General features: G+C 35.2%; 1 protein-coding gene across 2 annotated transcripts in view; it reads left to right on the forward strand.

Annotated features, from left to right (window-relative positions):
- MXI1 (MAX interactor 1, dimerization protein) overlaps positions 1 to 25,659 on the forward strand; it is an 80,873-nt gene that overhangs the window by 31,904 nt on the left and 23,310 nt on the right. For both annotated transcript variants that reach the window (XM_032423021.1, XM_032423022.1), the window contains exon 3: positions 12,796 to 12,825. In XM_032423021.1, the coding sequence (XP_032278912.1) occupies positions 12,796 to 12,825 (30 nt within the window). The remainder of the gene's footprint in view (positions 1 to 12,795; positions 12,826 to 25,659) is intronic.

The following is a 25,659-nucleotide window of genomic DNA, read 5'->3' on the forward strand; positions in this document are numbered from 1 at the left end:
TGAGTAATAATCCATTGTAGGGATCTATCACAATTTGTTTATCCATTCACCAGTTGATAGACATTTAGGTTGCATATAGTTTTTAGCTATTACAAGTAAAGATGCCTTTACTTTCATGGACAGGTCTTTTGTGTTTTCATATTTTTTACATAAATACCTAGGAGTGGAATTGCTAAGCAATATAACAAATATATATTTAACTTTATAAAGAAATTGTCAAACCATTCCCCAAAGTGTCTGTACCATTTTACATTCTGACTAGCAGTGTAGGAGACTTCCATAGCTCCACAACCTGGATAGCACTTGGTATTGTCAGTCTTTTAAATTTTAGCCATTCTAGTGAGTATGGCATGATAACTTGTGGTTTAGATTGCATTTTCCTTATAACTAATGATCTTGAGCATCTTTTTATGGACTTGTTTGCTATTGATGTATCTTCTTTGGTGGAGTATCTAATTATATTTTTTGACTTTTTTCTTTTGAGTTGTTTGTTTTCTTGTTGAGCTGTAAAGAGTTCTTTGTAAAGTCTAGGAGCACCTGGATGGCTTAGTCGGCTAAGCATCAGATTCTTGGTTTCAGTTCAGGTCATGTCAAGGTCTTGGTTTCAGCTCAGGTCATCTCAAGGGGCTCAATCAGCAGAGAGTATGCTAGGAGTCTGCTTGAGATTCCCTCTCCCTCTGCTCTTCCCCCCCAAATAAGTAAATAAATAAAATCTAAAAAAAGAGACTGTTATCCAAAATATACAAAGACTTTAAAAAAGAGTTCTTTGTAAATTCTGGATACAAGTTCTTTATTACATATTTGTTTTGCAGATGTTTTCTTCTACTTAGTGGTTTGCCCTTATTTTCCTAACAGTGTCTTTTGAAGAATCAAAGTTGCATATTTTGATGAAGTTCAGTTTATGTTTGTGTTTTATTATTCATGCTTCTAATGTCCTAAAAAAATCTTTGCATAATCCAAAATCATGAAAAATTTTCTCTTTTCTCCTAGCAGTCTTATAGTTTTAGGTTTCATATTTAGATCTAAGTTTCATATAGAGTTAATTTTTGTAGAAGGTGTGAGGCAAAGGCTAAAGTTCATTTTTTGGCAAATACACTTTTTTTTTTTTTTTGAAAGATTCTACTTTCTCCATTGAACTACCTTAGGATCTTTGTAAAAAATCAGTTGACCACATACGTGTGAATCTATGATTGGTCCATTGATCAGAATATTTATTTATTATTTTTTTTTTTCAAAGATTTTATTTATTTGACAGAGAGAGACACAGCGAGAGAGGGAACACAAGCAGGGGGAGTGGGAGAGGGAGAAGCAGGCTTCCCGCTGAGCAGGAAGCCCGATGTGGGGCTCGATCCCAGGACCCTGTGATCATGACCTGAGCCGAAGGCAGACGCTTAACGACTGAGCCACCCAGGCGCCCCTATTACTGTAGGTTTTTAAGATTTTATTTATTTATTTGAGAAAGAACGAGAGAGAGAGAGAGAGTATACGAGTTGGGGGGAGGGGCAGAGGGAGAGGAAGAAGCAGACTCCCTGCTGAGTAGGAAGCCAGATGCCAGCTCAATCCCAGGACCCGGAGACCATGACTGGAGCCGAAGGTAGACACCTAACTGACTGAGCCACCCGGGCACCCTACTGTAGTTGTTTTTTTTGTTTTGTTTTGTTTTGTTTTAATAAGTCATGAAATCAGGTGTGTAAGTCTTCCAGTGTCGTTCTTCTTTTTCAGAAGTTCCTTTGACTATTCTAGGTCTTTTGCAATTTAATATACATTATAGAATCTGCCTGTCAATTCCTACAATAAAACCTATTAGAATTTTGGTTGGGATTGCACTGAATCTCTAGGTTAATTTAGAGAGGCCTCACACATCAGAACAATACTGAATTTTCTGATTTATGAACATGGTATGTCTCTCCATTACTCAATTAGATGTTTTCATAGTTCAGCAATATTTTGTAGTTTTTCAGAATGTGAGTAATGTACATATTTTGTTAAATTTATCCTTAGGTATTTATTAATCTTTGATGCTATTGTAAATGGCAATTGAATTTGGTATATTAGTTCTAATAATTTGTATATTCCTTAGGATTTTCTAAATAGATAATAAATCTGTTTGCAGTACAGATATTTTTACTTCTTCCTTTCCATTCTGTATGATGTTTCTTTTTTCTGCTTTATTTTATTGGTGAGGACCCCTAATACGGTGCTGAATAGAAGTGGTGAGAGTGAACATTTTTTGTTCCTAATCTTGAGAAAACTTGCATTCTTTCACCATTGAGTATGATAACTGTACTTTTTGTAGATGCCTTTTCACTGGTTCGGGAAATTCCTTTCTTTCCTAATTTACTGAGGTGTTTTTTTTTTTTTTTTTATCATGAATAGATGTTGAATTTTGTTAAATGATTTTTCTGCATTTGTTGAGATTATATTTTTCAAATTATTCTGTTAATGTGGTCCGCTACATTGATTGGTATTTTTGTTGAATCTTAAGTCAGTCTTGCATTCCTGGAATAAACTCGGTTTGGTCGTGGTGTATTTTGTGATACTGACACCAACCACCCATAGTTAGCGCAGTGTCCACAAGTTTAAGGGTGCAGTTCTCAGCGTGACTGCCCTCACTACAGATGTCAGCTGTACTAACTGGCTACAAATCTGGGGGTCCTTAATCCCCTCAGGTTTGGTAATTCACTAGAACTACGCACGGAACTCAGGAAAGCACTATACTTATGACTACAAATTTTACTGTAAATAATATAAATCAGGACCAGCCAAATGAAGAGAAATATAGGGCAAGGTCTGGGAGAGTTGGGAACATGGACCTTCTGTGTCCTTTCCCTGTGGAATCAAGATGCTTTACCTTCCCGACACATTGATGTGTTTACCAACTAGGAAGCTCACCTGAGCCTCAGATTCCAGAGTTTTTATTTCAAAATCATTGTAGTCATAATTGATTGAATCACTGGCCACATGATTGAACTCAATCTCTAGTGACCGTTCTCTCCCTGGAGGTTAGGAAGTCAGGTGATGCGAGTGGCTCAAAGCCCCAACCCTCTAACCACACAGTTCGTCTTTCTGTCGTGACCAGCCCTCAGTTCGAGTCATCTCTTTAGCATAAACTCAGGTGGTGGTCCAGGGCCCACCGTGAATAATGTAGACACTCCTATATCTTTGGAAATTCCAAGGTTCCACAAAGTTGGGACAAAGACCAAATTTTTAATTATAAAACTGATTCTTTCTATTTGCTGTTGGCTTCAATTTGCTAATAGTTCGTTAAGGATTCTTGTGTCATGAAGGATAGTAATCTGTTTTTTTATTTTGTTTTGTTTTTTCCCAATGTCATTTCTTTGGTTTCACTACCAGGATAATACTGGCCTCAAAATGAGTTGGGAAATGTTCCCTCTTTCTTTATCTTTTGAAAGATTTTATGTAGGATTGGTATTATTTATTCCTTAAATGCTTAATAACACTTGCCAATGAAAACTTCTGGGCCTGGAGTTTTCTTGTGGGAAGGTTTCTGATTATGAATTCAGTATCTTTAATAGATATAAGAGTATTCAGGGTTTCTAATTCTTCTTGAGTCAGTTTTAATAATTTGTATTCTTTCAGGAAATTTGTCCATTTCATCTAAGTTGTTTGAATTTGACTTAAAGTTGTTCATAATATTCTCTTATCATCCTTGTAATATCTGTTGGATCTATAGGGATGTGCACTCTTTCATCCTGATACGATTTTTTTGTATTAGTAATTTCTGTCTTTTTTTCTTCATCAGTCTTAGAAATTTATCGATTTTACTGACTTTTTTAAAGTTAACTTTTGGTTTTATTGATAGTCTCTATTGTTTCCTATTTCTTATTTTGTTCATTCCTGTTCTTGGCTTTATTATTTCTTTCCTCTACTTCAGAGTTTCTCAGCCTCGGCATTATTGACAATTTTGACCGGATAATTCTGTTTTGAGCATCATAGGATGTTTAGCAGCATCCTTTACCTCTCCTCACAAAATGCCAGTAGATTTCCTAGTTGTAATAGCAGAAAATGTCTCCAGACATTGCCAAATATCTGCTGATGAGCAAAATAGCCCACAGTTGAGAACCATTGCTTATCTTCTTTCAGTTTAGTTTCTTTTTCTAGCTTCTAAAAGTGAAATCTCAGAGCATTGATTTTAGACTCCACCCCCAACATAAGGATTTAAAGCTAAACATTTCTCTTGAAGCACTGCTTTAGCTGCATTGAACAAATTTTGATATGTTGCATTTTCTTTATCATCCTTCTGAAGATATTTTCTGATTTCTTTGTGATTTGTTCTTTAACCTGTGACTTCTTACTTCCTTCCTCTATTTCTTTGGGTCTAACTTGCTCTTCTTTTTGTAGCTTCTTAAGGTGAAAGACCATTGATTTTGAACCTTTCTTTTTTTTCTAATAGGAGAATTTAAAGCTAAACATTACTGTATGAGCATTGCTTTAGCTACATCCAACAAATTTTGATATGTTGTGTTTTTATTATTCAGAATATTTTCTAATTTCTCTGCATTTTGTTTTCTGATTTGTGGATTACCTTCCAAATATTGCTGTTTTTCTAGATATCTTAATTATTTTTGATTTCTAATTTAATTCCATTGTGCTTAGAGAACTTTGTGTAATTTTAGTAGTTATAAACTTATTGAAAATTATGCTTTACAAAGTGTATAACTTGCATGTTTATGTAGTGAGCCAAAAGATTTATCAGAGGCTTAAATTAGGTTGTTTGGTATATTTGAAATAAGAATTTTTTTTACTGAATTCAGTTCATATGTAATTAAAATTTTTTCCCCTGTTTATTGAAAATGTACATACAGGGGCACCTGGGTGGCTCAGTTGTTAAGCGTCTGCCTTCGGCTTGGCTCAGGTCATGATCCCCAGGGTCCTGGGATGGAGCCCCACATTGGGCTCGCTGCTCCACGGGAAGCCTGCTTCTCCTTCTCCCACTCCCCATGCTTGTGTTCCCTCTCTTGCTGTGTCTCTCTCTGTCAAATAAATAAAATCTTTTAAAAAAAGAGAAAATGTACATACAGAAAAATACAGATTCTAAGTGTACAGCTGGATGAATTTTCACAAAGGTGAAGAAATAAAATATTACAGACTCTTAGAAACCCTTCCCTTTGACTCTTTCCAGTCACTGTCAACCCCTCCCTGAGGTAACCACTATTCCAACTTTTGATACTGTAAATTAATTTTGCCAGTTTTGAACTTTGTATGAATGGAGTTATGCTGTGTGTATTTTTGTGTATCTGCCTTTTTTCATTCAGCATTATGTTAAAATTATGAAGATTCATCCATGTTATTGAATAATAATTTATTTTCAGTGCTCTGTAGTATTACATTGTATGAGTATTTCACAGTTTATTCATTCATTCCATTATCGATGGACATTTGTTTCCAGTTTTTGGCTAGTATGAAAAGAAATAGCATTCTTTTGTATGTCCTTTGATGAACATACATTAGTTTGATATATGCCTATGAGTGGAGATGGAGTCCTAAGGATTGTATATATTCAGCTTTGATATATAAGTTTTAAGGGAAATTTTATTGATTGTAGTTATTGTTATGCATCCTTTTTAGACACTTGCTTTTTCTGTGGCTTTAGTTATTGTGGTTATGTTTTTGTCATTGTTAAGGAAGAAGCAGTATGTTTCTTATAAGGGAGTTTTCCTAAAAGCCTGTAATATTCAAGGTTTACTATTTTTAATGGTTTTTATAAAAATGTGTACTTTTGATAGAAGCAAATATACAAAATTACTGTTTTGAAGTAATTACTTTAATAAGGTATGAAGCTGAGCCTGGGTGGCTCAGTTGGTTAAGTGCCTGTCTTCAGCTCAGGTTATGATCTCGGGGTCCTGGGATCAAGCCTCCTATTGGGCTCCCTGCTCAGCAGGGAGTCTGCTTCTCTCTCTCCTTCTGCCCCCACCCCCCACATGTGCATATGCGCTTTCTTTCTCTCTCTCAAATAAATAAAATCTTTAGGAAAAAATAAGTCATGAAGATGAAGAGTATGACATAGGGAATATAGTCAGTAAAATTGTAATAATATTGTTTGGTGACTACACTTATTGGGTGAGCACTGAGTAATGTATAGAATTGTTGAATCATTATGTTGTATATCTGAAACTAATATAACACTGTATGTTAATTATATGTCAATAAAAATTAATTTAAAAAAGAATTACTTTATTGTCAGCATGATCTTCTATTACAGTGTTTTTCAAACTTTATTGAACAATGTATTATACCACTAGCAGCAAAAAATTCTATATTCTTGTCAGCCCCCTTCAGGAATATACTTCGGAGATCCCCGCTCTAATGTAGCTGAAATTTTCTGTTTTTCTTGCCCTTTGAGTGTATGTAGAGGAAATATAAACTTTAGGATACAATTGGAAGATACTTGTTTAGCTTCAGAGAATGTGTTATTTTCATTGTGTGGAGGGCAACATTTATTTTACAAAGCAAGTGAAACAAAAATGTTAACAGATTTGGGTTTTGCTCATTAATTCAACAAAGAGAGAGAGGTCTTTTCTTTTGCTGGAAGAGAATATTAATTCTGGGAATGGGGGCTTTTATTTTTCTTCCATGGTGGCACTGCTCTTGAGCCAAACTGTACTATTTTGTTCAGTTTCAATTCTATGCTTCATTTCATTGACTGCCACCAAACTACACCCTAAAGAATTAAAAGTTTATGTATTAGAGCTGTGTTGTAGTCCGCAAAAAGTCACAGATCTGGTTGAGATAATGATTCCCATTCAAATAGTGAATTCATCAGCGTGTCTCTCTTAAAGGGATATTATTTGTGGAGAAAGATTACCTGTGATTCAATGATAAAATGATAGAAATGTCTTTTCTCTGTGCTTGGAAGTTGTTAAGCATTCAGAGTAAGGGTGTCTGAAAGGCATACAATTCATTAGTGTTTGCTTTCAGAGGGGCATTTTATTTGGAGAAGAAAAGTGGGCTAACCCAGTGGATTATTAGAACTTCTCAACTTTACAGAGAACCAACTTCCCATAATTGAATATAGCAATGGTACATTACTGGAAGGGTTTGGCTGGACACATAGGCTCAGAGAAGCAAAGAGGTTGTTTCCGAGTGTGCTAGTATGTGATACTCATTTATTGCCAGCACTATTTGGATCATTATTTTCTTTGTGTTTCTATAATCAGTCATCTTTCTCTCTGTCATACCCTAAACCTTGTACTGTTTTCACAGCTGACTAAATGACCAAAACACTTATCTTTTCTTTCAGTTTCTTTTTTCATCATTATGGTGGTTTGTTTATTTCCAGGTTAATTTCAAGTGTTATTGAGAATTTATCAATTTATTAATCCGTGTAGTATACTTGATTGTTTTAGATAGTATATTTTTAGTTTTGTTAAAAATAATACAAGTAGGGGCACCTGGGTAGCTCAGTCGTTAAGCATCTGCCTTCGGCTCAGGTCATGATCCCAGGGTCCTGGCATCGAGCCCCGCATCGGGCCCTCTGCTCCACGGGAAGCCTGCTTCTCCCTCTCCCACTCCCCCTGCTTGTGTTCCCTCTCTCGCTATCTCTCTCTGTCAAATAAATAAAGAAATATCTTTAAAAAAAGAATAAAAAAAATAAGAGTAGTTGGAATGGCTAACATTTACTGAATGTTTTATGTGTTAGATGCTTTTACATATTTTTCTCTAATTCTTACAGTAATCCAGCCAAGCCACATGTTATTATTCCAGTTTTACAAATGAGGACACTGTTAATCAGAGAAGTTAAATAATTTGTTTAAAGTTACACAGCTAGGGGTGCCTGGGTGGCTCAGTCATTAGGCATCTGCCTTCAGCTCAGGTCATGATCCCAGGGTCCTGGGATTGAGCCCCAATCGGGCTCCCTGCTCCTTGGGAAGCTTGCTTCTCCCTCTCCCACTCCCCCTGCTAGTTTCCCCTCTCTCGCTGTGTCTCTCTCTGTCAATACGTAAAAAACATCTCTAAAAAAAAAAATAAAGTTACACAGCTAATGTGAGTGATAAGAGTTAATAGACTCAGGACTTTCTTCCTCTAACACCACAGATCTTTATGACCTATATATTGTTGTTCTCTGGTTTTGCTTTGGACTTCACAGCTCTGCTTATTTTATTTTATTTCTTTTTCTTCCAAGTTTTTATCTAAATTTCAGTTAGTTAACATACAGTGTAAGTTTCAGGTGTAGGATTTAATGATTCATTACTTACATCTAACACCCCAAGTGCTCATCACAAGTACCCTCCTTAATATCCATCACCCATTTAACTCATCACCCTGCCCACCTACCCTCCAGCAACCCTCAGTTTGTTCTGTATAGTTAAGAGTCTGTTTTATGGTTTGCCTCTCTCTCTTCCCTCCCCCATGTTCATCTGTTTTGTTTCTTAAATTCCACATCTAAGAGTGAAATTATGTGGTATCTGCTTTTCTTTGACGGACTTATTTCTTTTAGCATAATACTCTCTAGGTCCATTCAAGTCATTGCAAATGGAAAGATTTCAATCTTTTTTTTATTGCTGAGTAACATTCCATTGTATACATATACCACAACTTCTTTATCCATTCATCAGTCGATGGACATTTGGGCTCTTTCTATAATTTGGCTATTGTTGATAATGCTGCTGTAAACATCGGGGTGCATGTGCCCCTTGGAATCAGTATTTTTGTATCCTTTGGGTAAATACCCAATAGTGCAATTGCTGGATCATAGGATAGTTCTGTTTTTAACTTTTTGAGGAACCTCCATACTGTTTTCCAGAGTGGCTGCACCAGCTTGCATTCCCACCAACAATGTAAGAGGGTTCCCCTTTCTCTGTATCCTTGCCAAGATCTTTTGTTTCATGTGCTGTTAATTTTAGCCATTCTGACTGGTGTGAGGTGATATCTCATTGTAGTTTTGATTTGTATTTCCCTGATGATGAGTGATGTTGAGCATCTTTTCATGTGTCTGCTGGCCATCAATATGTCTTCTTTGGAAAAATGTTCATGTCTTCTGCCCATTTTTTTAACTAGATTGTTTTTTGGGTATTGAGTTTTAGAAGTTCTTTATATATTTTGGATACTAACCCTTTATCAGATATGTCATTTGCAAGTATCTTTTCTCATTCCAAAGGTTAACTTTTAGTTTTGTTGATTGTTTCCTTTGCTGTGCAGAAGCTTTTATCCTGATGAAGTCCCAGTAGTTTATTTTTGCTTTTGTTTCCCTTGCTTTGGGAGACATAAGAAGTTGTTACGGCTGATGTCAAAGAGGTTACTGCCTGTGTTCTCTTGTAGGATTTTGATGGTTTCTTGTCTCATATTTAGGTCTTTCATCCATTTTGAATTTATTTTTGTGCATGGTGTAAGAAAATGATCCAGTTTCATTCTTTTGCATGTTGCTGTCCAGTTTTCCCAACACCATTTGTGGTAAGGTCTGTCTTTTTTCCATTGGATATTCTTTCCTGCTTTGTTGGAAAATTAGTTGACCATATAGTTGTGGGCCAGCTATGCTTTCTTACTTATGCTCTCTTACTTATGCTCCCTTCCACTTGGTATGTCCTCCCCCAGGTCCAGCCTCTACTAGTAGCAAATAGTCATCATTTAAGATCCATACCAAATGATACCTTTTTCTAAAATTTATCCTGAAAACCACATTTGGAAGTAAATTCTGTCTACTTTAAACTCCCACAATGCTTTGTACCTTTTTTCATATATTTATTTTGCCTTGAATTATAATAATTTCTATACATGTCTTAAATTTACCAACTAGAGACTGTCTTTGATTCCTTGTAGCCTAAGACAGTCTTAAAGAAACAAAGTATATGTTAACTTAAGATTACAGGCAAAAAAGCCATCAAAATAGAAGTACTACTGATGAATTTTTTAAAAATTGGAAGATCGGGGCGCCTGGGTGGCTCAATCGTTAAGCGTCTGCCTTCGGCTCAGGTCATGATCCCAGGGTCCTGGAATCGAGCCCCGCGTCGGGCTCCCTGCTCCGCGGGAAGCCTGCTTCTCCCTCTCCCACTCCCCCTGCTTGTGTTCCTGCTCTCGCTATGTCTCTGTCAAATAAATAAATAAAATCTTAAAAAAAAAATTGGAAGATCATGGCAGTGTGGTAAAGATTAGTACATACATGATCATTTTTGTTTTGTGGTTTTTGGAAATGTTGTTAAATGTTACTAGTGGTATAACTAGATATGACATGCATTTCTTGGTTTGGTGGAGAAAAGTTCATAATCTTGGCTATCATTTTATATTTTTTTAGAAAGAAGATAAAAGTCTGAGAGAGGTGGGAAGAACTGCCGTTTTAATTTTGTTCACAGCAGTGGGTGACAATAGGCTTAATACAATATTGGAATTCAACAGTTGGTTATCTTTGGGTATATATAATTTTGCAGTTATGGCCATATGTGGGATTTCCAAACTGTTTAGGATAAGTTTATGGTAAATAGTCTACCTCTCTCTAAATAGATTGTTTCCATTTATTACTTACTTTATATTCCATTGTTTTTGTTTTACTTGTTCTAAGTTTTCTTCAGATAAAGACAGTTAAACCAAAACTTACTACAAGGTGGTAGGGAATTTCATTATTGAATGCCCATTCAAATTTTGAACAATATTTTTTGTTTTACATCTCTTTAAGATATGTCCTTTTCCTCTTCTGATTTGCTGATTTACTTTGACAAACAAAAAAGAACTTAAAACTTTGGTTTTAATTTATTTGGTTGTAATTTATTTATTGGGTTTTGAGCTCTTGAGTCTCTGTTAAACTAAAAGTTCTATGTTTTTATGATTTCTTTCACCTGAATTATACATATCCTTGCTGTTAATTTGGCTGAACTCTTGAAGCATCTTAAGATTTTTTTTTTTCTACCTCTTAAGGGAGAAATGCTTTTATTAAGATAATCTCTTGAAAATGAACATTAGACTTTTTCATCCTGTGTCACTTGGACCTTATAAAACTGTTAAGAAAGCAAAAAGTGGACAAGATATAGTAACTCAAAGAAGACTTTTGGCTTTTGAACTAAAAAACAGTGGGTAGGGGCACCTGGGTGGCTCAGATGGTTGGGCGTCTGCCTTCGGCTCGGGTCATGATCCCAGGGTCCTGGGATCAAGTCCCGCATCGGGCTCCCTGCTCGGTGAGGAGCCTGCCTCTCCCTCTCCTTCTCCTGCTCCCCCTGCTTGTGCTTTCTCACTCTCTCTGTCAAATAAGTAAATAAAATCTTTAAAAAAAAATTGGGTAAAATTTCTACAAATTATGAGACTGACAAAAACACTCCTATTGTTAAAGTTTAGAAATGTGATTGTTAAATATCCACTGGAATAATAAATCAGATTAAAGTAATCAGTAATGTGATATTCTGAAGACATTTGATATTAACCAGGATATATTAAATGATTAAAGTTTTAGATCTGGTGACAGGAACTTAAATTCTCTTTTATAAAATTCCTGTTATTAATGCTAAATTTTTATAAAAGTAATACATGTTCATTTAAGAGAACTCATATAACATAATTCTAATAATAGCTAACTTTAGAGTTTGTTATATTTTGCTGTTCAGTATAAATTTGTTTATTCCTCATAACAATCACATGAGGCACGTACTGTTACTTTTCCTATTTTATAGATGAGGAAACTGAGCACAGAGAAATGAAGGCACTTTAACTAGGCCACACACTCTTTGAACCCAGCACTCTGGCCTTATCGTCTGTGCCCTTAACTACCAGGTAGTTAAGAATTTGGGTTTTGGGGGTGCTTGGGTGGCTCAGTTGTTAAGCGTCTGACTTTGGCTTAGGTCATGATCCCAGGGTCCTGGGATTAAGCCCCACATCAGGCTCCCTGCTCCGCGGTGAATCTGCTTACTACTCTCTTTCTTCCTCTGCCCCTTTCCCTGCTTGTGCTTTCTCTGTCTCTCAAATAAATAAATAAAAACTTAAAAAAAAAAAAAAGAATTTGGGTTTTGGAGTAAGAAAGACCTGGGCTTAAATCATGGTTGCTACTTCTACTCTGGGGACAAGAGCCTATCTCCACCTCTCTGAGGTTCAGTATTCTTACTTATAAAAACAAGGGTCGTTTGGGGGATAAAATGAAATAATATGTTAACTGCGTAGCACACTGTTTAACAGACACTATATTTGTTCAGTAGTTGATAAGTATTATAACAAATACTGATAAGCAAAATGAAAAAAAGTCACAAAAAGAAAATAACCATTGTTAGCATTTTGAGGTATATCCCCCCAGTCTTTTAAAGGTGTGTCTCTTGATTTTATTAATGTATCTTCTTTTATTTATATTATTTTCTTCTTTGTATAACTTTGTTTATATTTTACACAAAGGTTAGGAAAGCTTGAATTTGTATCACTTAACAGTAAGGCAAGCCTGTCAGCTTCTGTGCTAGCCAAAACTTTTTTCTCCCTATGTTTAGGAGTTACCAAGTGGAGGTAGAAGAGGACATAGAAGTACATTTTTCTTTTTAAACAAAAATGGGATAGTGTTTGAATTAAAAATCTACAAATAAACAAAATGTAGGAAACTAGAAGTAGGCAAGAGAACATGTGCTAGTATTAATTTTATTAAAATAACAGTGAACACCAGTGTCAGAAGAGTTAGTTGTTAACTGAAGACACCGTATCCGAATGAATAGTTCTAATGAATGTAGACTATTTCTTCTTGATGAGTGAGGTTATAGAAGTCTGACTATATATTGCATTGTTAAAGAAATTCACTGGGTGTGGTATAGCGGTAACTAATGCCCCTTTCCATAGCCTTAGCAGCAAGTGGCTAAATGGTCTTTTTTGTTTTCCTTTTAGGTCTACACACAATGAGCTGGAAAAGAATCGGTGAGTCAGTGATGAGTGCAGTTTTCATTTATGTTAAAAAGCAAACTCAGTGTTTTACCTGTGAAAATAATATAATAGTACATGTGTAGTTATAATTTTATTTTAAATGTATAGAATCTCATGATTCTGATACATATGTATTCCAAAAAATGACTTAAGTAGTAGGTTTATACTGTGTAAACTGGAGGACATCAGTAAATTTTTAAGCTCATTTGAATTTTGAGTTTATGGTATAGCTGCCTTTATGTTTCTGAAAACAGGTTAATTGTGATAGGCTCATGACTTAAATATGGTCATGCTATAGGTAGACAGAATAAAGGTTTCTATGTAGTGTAACTAATAAGTATTATGACAAATTGTAGGTCATTGAATTTCTCTTTCTTTGCAGTTTATTCATTCATTTGTTCATTTATTCATGCATTCAACAGATCTTTACCAAGCATGAAGTATATGTCAGCGCCAGGCAAGCATACTGCTTTAGATAAGAAATACAAGAATGTGTGAGATAGTTTTTGTCCTTAAGGAGCTTACAGCTTCCTGGGGGAGACAGACAGGTAATTAAAATCCTATATAGTGTGGAAGTATGGTAATGGAGAAGCAGAAGGTGCTGAAAGATCGCTTTGGAAAGTCATCTGATTTTCTTTTGAGGGAGTCTTGGGAGGCTCTACAGAGGATGGTGAGTGAGTACTGTGTCTTGAGGAAACTGCAAGAGGTTCAATATGAGTACTATAAAAGATTGTAGCACGATGCAAGCCAGGCCAGATATTGACAACTATGCTGAAGAATTTGGGCTTCTTCTGAGAACAATAGGAAGCAGTTGAATGATTTTTAGGATGGGTTGTCATGTGATCAGATTTGTGCTTTGGAAAATCATTTTGGCCATAATGTGGAGAATTGGTTGATTGGGAGAAGGGATCTCAGAGACAAGAACACTCTTTTGGAAGCTATTGGAAGCTTCCAACATGAGGGATGATGGTAGCTGTTGGAGATAGAAGTAGACAGAAATAAAGAGACTCTAAGGAATAGAATCAGTAGAAATTGGTGGTTAGTTGACTTTGGAAGGTTAAGTTTTAGATGGTATTAACCATTTACCAAGAAAAGGAATGCAGGAAGAGGACAAGTTTGGGAGAGAAGATGAGGATTGTATGAGTAAAATATTCTCTTTTTGATACAGAAATTAGATTAATAAACAAACTGGAATAATCTGCATCAGCCATTTTTAACAAATAAGATTTCCATGACCTTCAATTTTTTGTCCCTTTTTTAATAGAAGGGACTTTACAGATTGACTAACCTAACTACCTCATTGCAGATGAATTTAAATGTCAAATCCTCTTCAATAGGCTTAGCATGGTCCTCCAGGCTGACTTAGTGGCTTTTACTACTTTGTTTGTACAATGTTCTCTTCATATTTCTTATTGTAAAACTTAATCAGGTAGTATTGTAATTATTTGTTCATATGTCTCTTTCTGCTCAATGACTGTGACTGCCTCAAAGGCAGAGATTCTGTTCAGTTTTGTAACCTCAGTACCTAGCATTTGATGCATTTATAGTTGATAGTGGCTTTAATATTGAGTGAAGCCAATATTAAAACTGGAGCAAAGTTCAGTGGTCTAGTAAACTGCTTTGCGGCAAAGCAGTTTGGCAAACCTTTCATTTTAAAGAATCTCTTCTCTGCCTTGTATTTCTGGTGTATTAAAGGAAGTATCTGGCTAGTTTAAACATGGCAAAAACACCAAGAAATGACAGCTCTGAGGATTCTAAAATTAAAACCTTATATTGTATTTTAAATTAGAGCATAGAGTATATTTTGGGCCACATGTTTTAAATACTGATTAACATGTGGCTTTCATAATTATTTCACCCAGCTAAATGTAGTCCTTGGGAGACCCTCACTGGAAACCTGGCAAAAACCTTTAACACTCTAGAGACTCTTCAGTCAACTATTTGGAATGGAGCTTTTTAAATCTTTGAGTAAATTTTGTTTATATGCATTCTGTATACCAATTCTGATAACTTTATCACCCGTATTATTACTTTGATATGTCCTAAAGTTGTTTAATTTAGTATCTGTCTGTGGTACAGGTATAACGTGTAGCTTTTGATTGCCTGGACGTTATATGAACTCCAGTGTCTCCAGTGAAGGCTTTTTGTTCCCATTTTATTTACTTAGGTCTAAGACTCTCTTTTTTTTTTTTTAAAGATTTTATTTATTTATTTTAGAGAGAGAGACAAAAAGAGTGAGCAGAGAGAGAGGGAGAAGCAGACTCCCTGCTGAGCAGGGACCCCCCCCCATGTGGGGCTCGATCTCAGGACCCTGAGATCAGTACCTGAGCCAAAGGCAAATGCTTAACCGATTAAGCCACGCAGGTGCCCCAGGTCTAAGACTCTATGGCTGATTTCATACCCTACTTCACTTAAGACATGATTCCCTCATCCTCTTCTGTCTTCTTCCTCCCTCCTTTTCTTTCTCCCTTCCTCTCTTCCTTGAGTCTTAATTGAAAGGTAATATAGAATTAACCTTTCCAGGATGCATTTGTTTTTAAAAGGGGTAGTTATCAATATAAATAAATCTCAAATTTAGTGGAATGTGTCAAAGGGTGAGTGCCAAAGGAAGAATCCAGCTTAATAACCTGCATTCCACTTCTGAAAAGTTAGAGGCTGTGATCTAGCAAAAAACAAAAATACTGGTAAACACAGGATGATTTATTTATTTATTTATTTTATTAAAGATTTTATTTATTTATTTAGACACAGAGAGAGAGAGACAGCGCGAGAGGGAACACAAGCAGGGGGAGTGGGAGAAGGAGAAGCAGGCTTCCCACTGAGCAGGGAGCCCAACGTGGGGCTCCATCCCAGGACCCTGGGATTATGACCTGAGCTGAAGACAGATGCTTAATGACTGAGCCACCCAGGCACCCCAACACAGGATGATTTAAAGGGAGGGAGATGTTTTAGCCAAATAGCAAGAAGGCAGCACAGGAATATTTTTTAAATTTAAGTCTGTATTGTTGTTACATTTTTAAGCCCCTTACCTGTTCTATTTAATGGTTCTTCCCCCCCAAAGGCAACATTTTTATTTGATGTATTAAAGAAAAAAGATAACCTATGTTTGCCTTTCATTTGCTTTTGAGTGTGAATTTACATGAGGAAAGTAATTCACTGTCAAAAGGGTAATTTGATTTTGTCTTCATTCTGAGAAGATATTCCTGAAGTAATTCATATTTTTGAGATTTTGCACTTTACATATGACATATTTATGTCAGGAGTTACTTTTTTTAACTTGGTTTAATATCTTGCATATAAAGCAGCTCTGAGTTAGTGTTTTTTTATGGGGCAAAGCAGTGAGAATTAATGTAGATGATTTTAAATTGTTAGTGAATAACAGAGGAATTCCAAATTAAGGCTATCCCAAAGCCCTGTGATTGTTGAAGCTCTGGGTCTGGCCTTGAGGAGATAGTAGCCAGCAAATGTTGAGGTTCATGCTCCCAGATCTCAAAGGAAAGTCTAATGGTGGAGATTTGGAGTCTGGCAGGCCAATTGTAGTTTGGCTTACAATTACCCCAATATGCAGATAGGCTAGTAGGGAGCTTAGGGTAGTTTCAGGACTGATAATGGGATTCAGGTTTTCTTGGATAAGTCCTAGGGGCTTATTTCTGCCTAAAACCTTGATGGTTACACTGAGTTTACTCTAGATGGTTCAGAGCATTTATTTGTTAACTTGTATATTCACCTTGTCCCCCTAGACCCATAATAGCTTATAACTGGCTCTGGAGGTGGAAGTAAAAGAGAAGCAGAGTACCTTTAGATGTTCTGCATTCCTCAGGAATCTGTATGTATCATTTCATGGTGAAATTAATGAGTCTTTGAGATTTAAGATTTAAGAATTTCACATTATCCATTGGCTTATCTTATCCGTTGTGTCCTTACCAGAGGAAAAAGCATTCAGTACAGATATTAGATCACTTCATTGCTTTTTCATTTTCTTAATTGAAATTACTGATGATGTTTTTGAAAGAGTCAACAACTTTAACAGGACTTTAATGGTCAAGAACCTTGGTGCTGACAGCAAGAGAGGCCATTCAACCCTAATAGCTGTCATTCCTTTGAAACAAAAGGCTTACCCTTATTGCAATTTTGGCAAAGCTAGCTGGGCCAAATGAGGATACTGGCAGAGCAGAAGTGCCTGAGTATTTGGCATAAAAGAGAAGCAGTTCCAATGAATGGTAATAGGTGTCCTCCATATAGAGACTTTCTCATATTTCTGAGGGAAAGATGAAAATGACATTTATACAGTACTTACTGTATTCCCCCACTATGCAAGACTATTATGTAATCCTATAAGGTAGGAAGGCGAAAATGTAGGCCAAAGTGTTATTGAAAACTAGCCATTTTGACCATCATTAACTACAATTTGAAACAAGGTGATGGGAACACAAAAACAGTCCTAACGATGGTTCTGTCTAATCATAAATACGATAGCTGTATGTAATATCAGTCTTTCTCTCCAGTAATGATTAATAAATACTTTCTTTGGCATTGCGGTAGATAAAATGATGTATGAGATACTGACTTTATCCTATCCTTGAGGTTAAGGTCATTATAGTTTGGTAATTATGGGTTTCATCTTTTAGTACCAGGATCTAGTTTAGTTACTAGTGAATGTCTAGAAAGGTGTACTAAAAGTGTTTTTCAAGTTGAAGGTTGAAACCCACTAGTAGTCTATGCAATCATTTTAGTGAGTCATTTTGAAAAAGAAATTGAAAAGACTAGAAAATACCAAAGTGTATTGCTTGAAGTAAAGTTAAATGTAGAATTATGAAACTTGTACATACTGGGTTATGATATAAAATACTATGGTCATAGTCAAAAAGCCACTGCTCTGAATAGTGAAGGAGAATGAATGTATGCTGAGACATGAAGAAGAGAGAGAATTTGAATCTATGGAAAAAATAAGGGAAGAGGTCAGTGTGATTAGAGCCATGGAAGCCATGGAAGTGATACCATAAGCTGTGTTCAGGAAAGAGTGAGTAGACCATATTGAGTGGAAGAGTAGAGTCTATCAAATTAACAATGGGAAATGAGGCCAGAAAAGTGTTTTGGGATTAGATTGTGCAATGTTATTGAATGTTAAGGAATTTGGATTTTCTTTTGTTGGTAGTAGTAAGTTTTTGAGGCTTTTGAAGCAAAGAGATAGGTATGATCAAAGCATTTATAAAGAAAAAAAATACAGTCTAGGTATAGAAGCAGGGAGACTAGTGTGGATCCTTTTGAAGTAGCTCATGTAGTAGTAGGCTGTAGGAACCAGCACTCAGGTGATGGACTTGGGAACAGAAAGGAGGAGAGAGAGGTCTAAGAAACACCATAAAGAAAGAACATTATTTTTAGTTGACTGCTACCATTCAGTTTTCCTTCAATTTCATTCTTCACATAGCAGCAAGAGTGATCCTCTTAAAGGACATATCAGATCATGGCATTTCTACCTACAGTCCTCCACAGCTTCCCATTGCAATTAGGTAAAATCTATGACCTACAAAGTTCTACCACTCTATCCCTTGTCTCTTATGATCCAGCTGACACTGCTTGCTTTCTTTTCCTCAAACACACCATGTTAATTTTCATCCTAAGGCTTTTGCGCTTCTTCCTTCTGCTTGGAAAACCCTTGCTCTACTAGCTCTTCATTATTATTTAGTTGTCAGGTCATCTCTTTAGAAAACAGTAATCATTCCCCAGTCACTCTCTATCCCATTGCTTTTTCTGTCACCTTAACATTTATCTGTGTGTGAATTATTTATGTTTGAGTTACTGGACTACTTTCATAGAATGCAAGTTTCAGGAAGGCAGGGACTTTGTTTTATTTACCCTTCACACATAGCAGTCATTCAGTAAATATTTACTGAATGAAAAAATGATTATATGTGCTATTGAGTATATCTGTAATCAACAGTATATGTACTTGAATTTTAATGGCTTAAGTGAAAAATGACAACTATATAAAATAGAGTTCAACAGATTTATTATTATAGTAAAATAATTTCATGGGATGTATATGGAAAACTTAATGAATTCTTAAAACATAAATTATATGAAAAAATTTGATAATTGGGAACATCTTATGAGGTTTTTACCATGAGGGACTTTATCTTGCTTATAAGAAGAGAATCAATAACTAATTGATTCTTTCAGCTCATTAGGATATTATATAGTGCACTAAGACAAAGACAGGTAGTTTTGTAAAGAGGAATAGTTTATCTGATGGAGTTCATGCTCCACTTATGACGTCTTTATTTCTTTTCATTCTATGTGTTGAAAATGGCAAGCAATTTTACAAGGTAAAGATTTATATGTACTTGGAGACTAAAATATCATAAATAATTTCAACTTTTTTGTGTTAGAATTTTTTATTTATTAGTTACATTTATCCCAATGGTTTGGACATGATAAAGAATACAAAATTCTTCCTAGGCTATCTATATATCCAATCCCCACTTGACATGGCTAGTTTGACAGAGTGATTGTTTTGATCTACCTTATCCTAGAACAAAACAGAATACTAAAATCTTGTGACCATGGGTTAGGGAGTGGCTTCTTAGTATATTACCTGATTATTTAGGATTCCTTGGAAGGAGGAGCATATAATAACTGGTTTTGGGTACTTGTATGACATTTGTTTAAAAAGAACATGCACTTTTATATATAGTGTGTACATTTTAGAAAAAATTTACATTTGTTAGGAGGAAAAGAACTTACAAGATTGGTTTGGCAGAACTTTCACTGAAACTTTTACATCAACTAATAGTACCTAAGGATATTTGATTAAAGACAAGTTATGGGGTTAGGGAAACTAAACTTTTATTGTAGGTTGAAATATATGACTGTAGCTGGATCAGAAGTCCACAGTTGAGATTGGGTGCAGTAATTTTGGGAAGTTTAGTCAAAAACTCTTCTTAGCCTTGGTTTATTACTAAGATATAAATCTCTGTATGAAAATACCTTATAGTAAATCTCAATATGAAAATACCTTATAGTAACTTCCTTAGCCTCATAAAGGGCATTTATGAAAACCCACAACTAACATCATACTTAGTGGTAAAAGACTAAATGCTCTCCCCTAAGATCAGGAATAAGACAAGGATGTCTGCTCTTTTGGCTTTTACTCAACATTTTTCTGGAGGTTCTAGCCAGGGCAGTTAGGCAAGAGAAAGAAATAAAAAGCATCAAGATTGGAAAGCAAGTAATAAAACCATTTTTATTTGTGGATATCATAGTTTTATGTATAGAAAATTCTTAGGAATCCACATAGACAAAAAAAAAACTATTAGAACTCATAACCAAATTTAACAGAGTTGCAGGGTTCAGGATTGACACACAAAAAACAATTGTGTCTCTATATACCTGTCTGAAAATGAATTTATGAAAACAGTTCCATTTACAGTGACATCCAAAAGAATAAAATACCTAGGAATAAATTTAACCAAGGAGGCAAAAGATTTGTATACTGAAAACTACTACTTAACATTGTTAAAGTGGCAATACTCCCTATACTGATCTACAGATTCAGCACAAACCCTGCCCAAATCCCAGCTTCCTTTGTAACAGGAATTGACAACTGACTTTAAAGTTCATATGGAAATGCAAGGTACCCAGAATAATCAAAACAATCTTGAAAAGAGCAAAATTGGAAGACTCATACTTCCTAATTTCAAAACTTACTACCAAGCTTCATAATCAAGACAGTGTGGTATTGGCCAAAGAATAGACTTACAGATCAATGGAATGAAGTCTGGAGGTAATAACTCACATTTGTGGTGTGCCAAAGACAATTTTTTGACAAGGATGCCAAGACAGTTCAGTGTCTTTTCAGCAAATGGTAGCTGATACACTGGATATCTACATGCAAAATAATGAAGATTCCTACCTCACACCATATGTAAAAATTAACTTAAATGAATCATAAACCTGAATTTAAGAGCTAAAACTATAAAATTCCTAGAATATGAGAGTAAATCTTTGTAACTGTGCTCTAGACAGTGATTTCTTACATATGACACAAAGTACAAGCAACAAAAGAAAAAACAGATACATTGAACTTTATCAAAATTAAAAACATTTGTGCTTCCAAGGTTACCATCAAGAAAGTGAAGACAAATCACAGAATTGGAGAAAATACTTGTAAAGCATATATCCAGTAAGAAACCTGTATCCAGAATATAGAAAAACTCTTAAAACTAAGCAATAAAAAGACAACCCAATATAAAAATGGGCAAAGGATTTGAATACCTATTTCTCCAAAGAAAATATACAAATGGCCAATAAGCACATGATAAGATGTTCAACATTAGTGGTCTTTAGGGAAATGCAAATCAAAACTATGTAATACCACTTCACATTCACTAATGGCTAACTTAAAAAAACTCACCAACTTTGTAGTCATTCATTCATCAGATCAGTCACCACTGATTGGTAGAAAGGTCCAAAAGAGTTGACTGACATCATAGTTTGGCACTTAAAAGTAGTGATGTCATTATCGTCTGATGGCACTACACAAATGACTCAACACTTTGTAATTACTTAAGACATGTAATTAATCACAGATAAGTTTCCAATACATTATATGGTGCTACTACCTAATATGGTTTGGGTACTTGATGATAAGTCAAGTTTGAGCTCTGTCACATATAAGAAGGGTATATTTAAAGGTCTTTAAGAACCTCTAACAATGAAATCCAACAAAATTAAGACCATATATTGAAAGGATGTACTAATTGTATAAGTTTCATTTGGGGTGTAATAAAATACAACTCAATTATGTTTTGGGGGCCTTAAATAACAATTTTTAAAAGTATAGTTGTAGAGGGAAGGAGAAATAGCATTGTCCAGAGACCAGGAAATAGCTACTGATCTAGTTTTCTGATGAGGCAAATAAAATAATGGCTACTTTCCTTTTTAGTCTAAAGTTGGAAAACTGACACCCTTAGTTTTGATTTATGTAAAAGTTCTGAAGAAGATAATTTTATTCTTTGTACTTTTTTAGATAGTAGGAGTCCAGTTACAGTATTGAGTTATTGAGAGTAACTGTAGGACACTAAAAAAGTAGTTATGCATTGGAAAGTAAGGGATACTTATTTAATAGAGTTTTTCTATTTCTGAAGCTGTAGAACCAGATAGATGTGGATGCTAACATTATCAAGCAGTATGCAGAGTACCCATCATTATTTGCCATGGTGGCATATAATTGATGCATTTATTTTTGTATGCAAGAAAATGAATATTTTAACCATATTTTTATAGGGATAGGAATGCTGAAAACTGCAGATAAACTAAAAATAGCTGTCAGAGTGCAGAGATAGGCACCTGTTAGAGTTAGAATTAAATGTTATATGAGATAGAGATGAAGTAATTGGTGGGTTTTGGAGATAAAATATATGGTTAATAAAGGAAGCATAGCCAAGATAAAATTACACATCTAAAATGCAACCTATGCAATAAAGTCATTGCATTAGTATCTAGATGGATTCATAGTTCCTATATTGACCTTTGTCAGAAATAGCTCATTAAGGTTAAGCTTTCTACTCCCTGACCCAGGCTGCAAGGTGATAGAGGCGGACTCAGACAAGGATTACATGCTAGAAACCCAATGTTCTCAGAACGTAAGCTGTACAGTTCCTAAATGTTGAAATCACTTCTACAACTGATAACATGGGAAGAGATGAGATCATTAGGTCTTAAAAATAACCCAGAAAAATTATAACTTGAAACTCTAAAATTATGTCTAGAAATAGACTTTAAATAATTGACATAGTGAATATTATTTACCATGGTGAAGTTGTAGTACCTTTTTATCCAAGTGATTGCAGAGTGTGTATCTCTGTGCCGCTATAACTTAAGAAAACACTTCCTCTCAAACCATGAATTTGTATTTTTAAAAAAGGGAATAGTTTGATTAATAGGCTTTCCTGATATACTTTAGATGGTAAAATATACAAAAATTTATTTTATATGCATCTTTGAGGAATATGTTTGATCCATAAAACTGGCTGTACCTTTTATACTGATGCTCATAATAATTAGACAGCAGCAGAATTCTACTAGACTTTAAGGCCATATGCTCTTGCTAAATTCCTTTGCCGCATATAGTAATTAGTACAATATAAATGCTCTGATAAATATTGGTTTAATAATAATAACTGCAATTCAAGTACTTTTTCTTAAGCCAGCATCTTCTTCATTTAAAGAAATTTCTAGGGGCGCCTGGGTGGCTCAGTCGTTAAGCGTCTGCCTTCCGCTCAGGTCATGATCCCAGGGTCCTGGGATTGAGCCCCACATGGGGCTCCCTGCTCCGCGGGAAGCCTGCTTCTCCCTCTCCCACTCCCCCTGCTTGTGTTCCCTCTCTCACTGTGTCTCTCTCTGTCAAATAAATAAAATCTAAAAAAAAAAAAGAAAAAGAAAAAGAAATTTCTGTTTGGGTAGAAATTTTGGCAATTAAAGCATCCCAAGAAGTATATCAGTAAGAAATCCTTTTATTATGTGAGAGATTTCTTATCTTGCATTTCTTTATCTTTTAAAATTTGGATTCATTTGATACATTTTAGCTGTTGCAGAGAAGAGAATATTTTGTATTTGCTTATATTTTTCTATTTATTCTAGAATAATGCCAATTGCAAGTCCCATGGGTGTTACTACTGGAAAAACCACAAGTCTAAAGAAGAATTCAGTAATGAGAATAAAATTTTCTAATATGGTTACTTGCTAACCAGTTCTTGAAGGACAGATTTGCTTAGAAAATAATTAACAGCCCTGGGATAAACACATGACATGTTTCTTATATCTTCTAGCTCAAGAAAAGTTGAAACTTAATGAACTCATATGACTACCTTGTTTTGTTGTTATCTTGGGGAAAGCTAATAGAGAAAGGTAGATTTTAATACCAAATATGGTTTAAGAGCTAAGTTGTTGAAAAGGATACCTGGAATCCAACACAGATGACTTCTTTGTGGATTTGTAATCTGTTGATGTGAGAGTTGTACCAGAAGTCAGAAAATAATGATTTTCCTTTCGTCTCTACTACTGGTAGGCTGTGGATGTTATATAAATTATTTGATTTCTTTGGGTCTTGCTTTCCTTGACAGTAAAAAGAAAGAGACCTAGATTTCTGAATTCCCTTCTTATATGAAAAGTTTTAGAGTTCTGTAAATTTTAAGTTCAGCAATCATAGGCATATTAGAAACTTTATTATTATTCTGTTGTCTGCAAAGCATTTTCCTGATATAATGTCTGTATGTATGCATGCAACAAACCCCACCCCCACACACACGCGCGCGCACGTGCACACACACACACAAAACGAAAGAACAGCTGGAAAAATGAGCTTAGAACTCACCTCATTCAAACTTTGGGATTTTGTAAAATATCTAAAGATTATTGTAACATATGGTGCTATAGCTACAGTGATAAAAGCCTGTTTTGTAAGTACTTATTTTGTAATGATAAATAGTAAATAGCTCTATAAAACTAGTAGAATTTACCCTGGGAAGCATATGTGTCTGTGTGTATATGAATAATATAAATACATTCCTCAAAGCTGTATACATATACACACACAGAAAGATAGGTGTGAATTCTGAAATTTAAATACTATTGAATATTTAGGACCTTGTTCCTTTTGGAAAATTGCTTACCATTGACTTCTAAGGAAATGTAAAAAGTTAATCTTTAAACATTATTGTGCTAAATCTTGGTCACGTTTTTGTTTTTGTATTCGTATTCTCTAAGTAGTTTATATCTGCTCAGACTCCAGAAAATCCTGTTTATGATTATATCTGTATGTATTGCTGTATCAGATCAGTCATTTTAACAGGCCCCTGTGATCACTAAATGAGGTCTGCCCCACCAGGAGGAAAAAGCACAGAGCTGTTAAACAGAACTTTAAGGAAGGATGGCTTAGCTTATTTAAAACATTTTGTCTATAAACAATCTGTAGAGAAAGTAGCTGTAGGTCAATATATTGGTATCTCTTTTCCTTACCATTTGAAGAATCAAAGTAGCTTTTCAGTAATGTTCTCACTGCTTTGATGGTATGCCAAACCCTAATTTGGAGACATCTTAACTGTCCGTCTCCCTCTTCCCACCCTGTTTAGAGTTGCTAAGGGTTGCTGGAAATCAAGAGTTGTGCTAAGTCCACTAGAAATTTATGCTTTCTTTAACTGTAACCTCCTTATGGATCAGCCGTTCTCACTTCTTATTGTCTCCTTCCAGCATTTATCAACAGTGACTATTCAACCTTTTTTTTTTTTTTTTTAATGCCCCCAGCAGAATGTGAGGCAAAAGCACAAGCTAGGAGTCATCAAAATCACATTCTAGTTTACAGATAAGGCTTCGGTTTCTCTAAAATTAGGTGTAGAATTAAATGATCCTTAAGATCTGTTCTAGTCCAAACAAATTCTGAGATTTCAGGTGCCCAATCCCACTTTTTACTCTCAGTTCTAGTTTTTGAACCAGGAGTTAGGACCCGTATCTCCTCACTCCTAAAGACATTTCCAGTATATTATTGTGACTCCTCCTTTGCTGAAACTGTGGACACCTGGTTCAAACTTCATCTCTGTTTTCTACCATTATTACTTTTGGCTCAAATTCCTTGACTCTCCCTACCCCCACTTCTCTTTTGAACACCTAATGCACGCATGAACAAGATGCATGAACAAGAGTAACAAAGTTTTTACAATAACCAAAAATAAGTAACCTGAGTTTCTAGCAATAGGGGGAGTGGCTAAATAAATGATAATATATTCATAACTTGCAGCAGGTAAAAAGAATGATATAGACCTCTATGTGTGT

This window comes from Phoca vitulina, unplaced genomic scaffold (genome assembly GCF_004348235.1).
Source record: "Phoca vitulina isolate PV1807 unplaced genomic scaffold, GSC_HSeal_1.0 scaffold28, whole genome shotgun sequence".
NCBI lineage: Eukaryota > Metazoa > Chordata > Mammalia > Carnivora > Phocidae > Phoca > Phoca vitulina.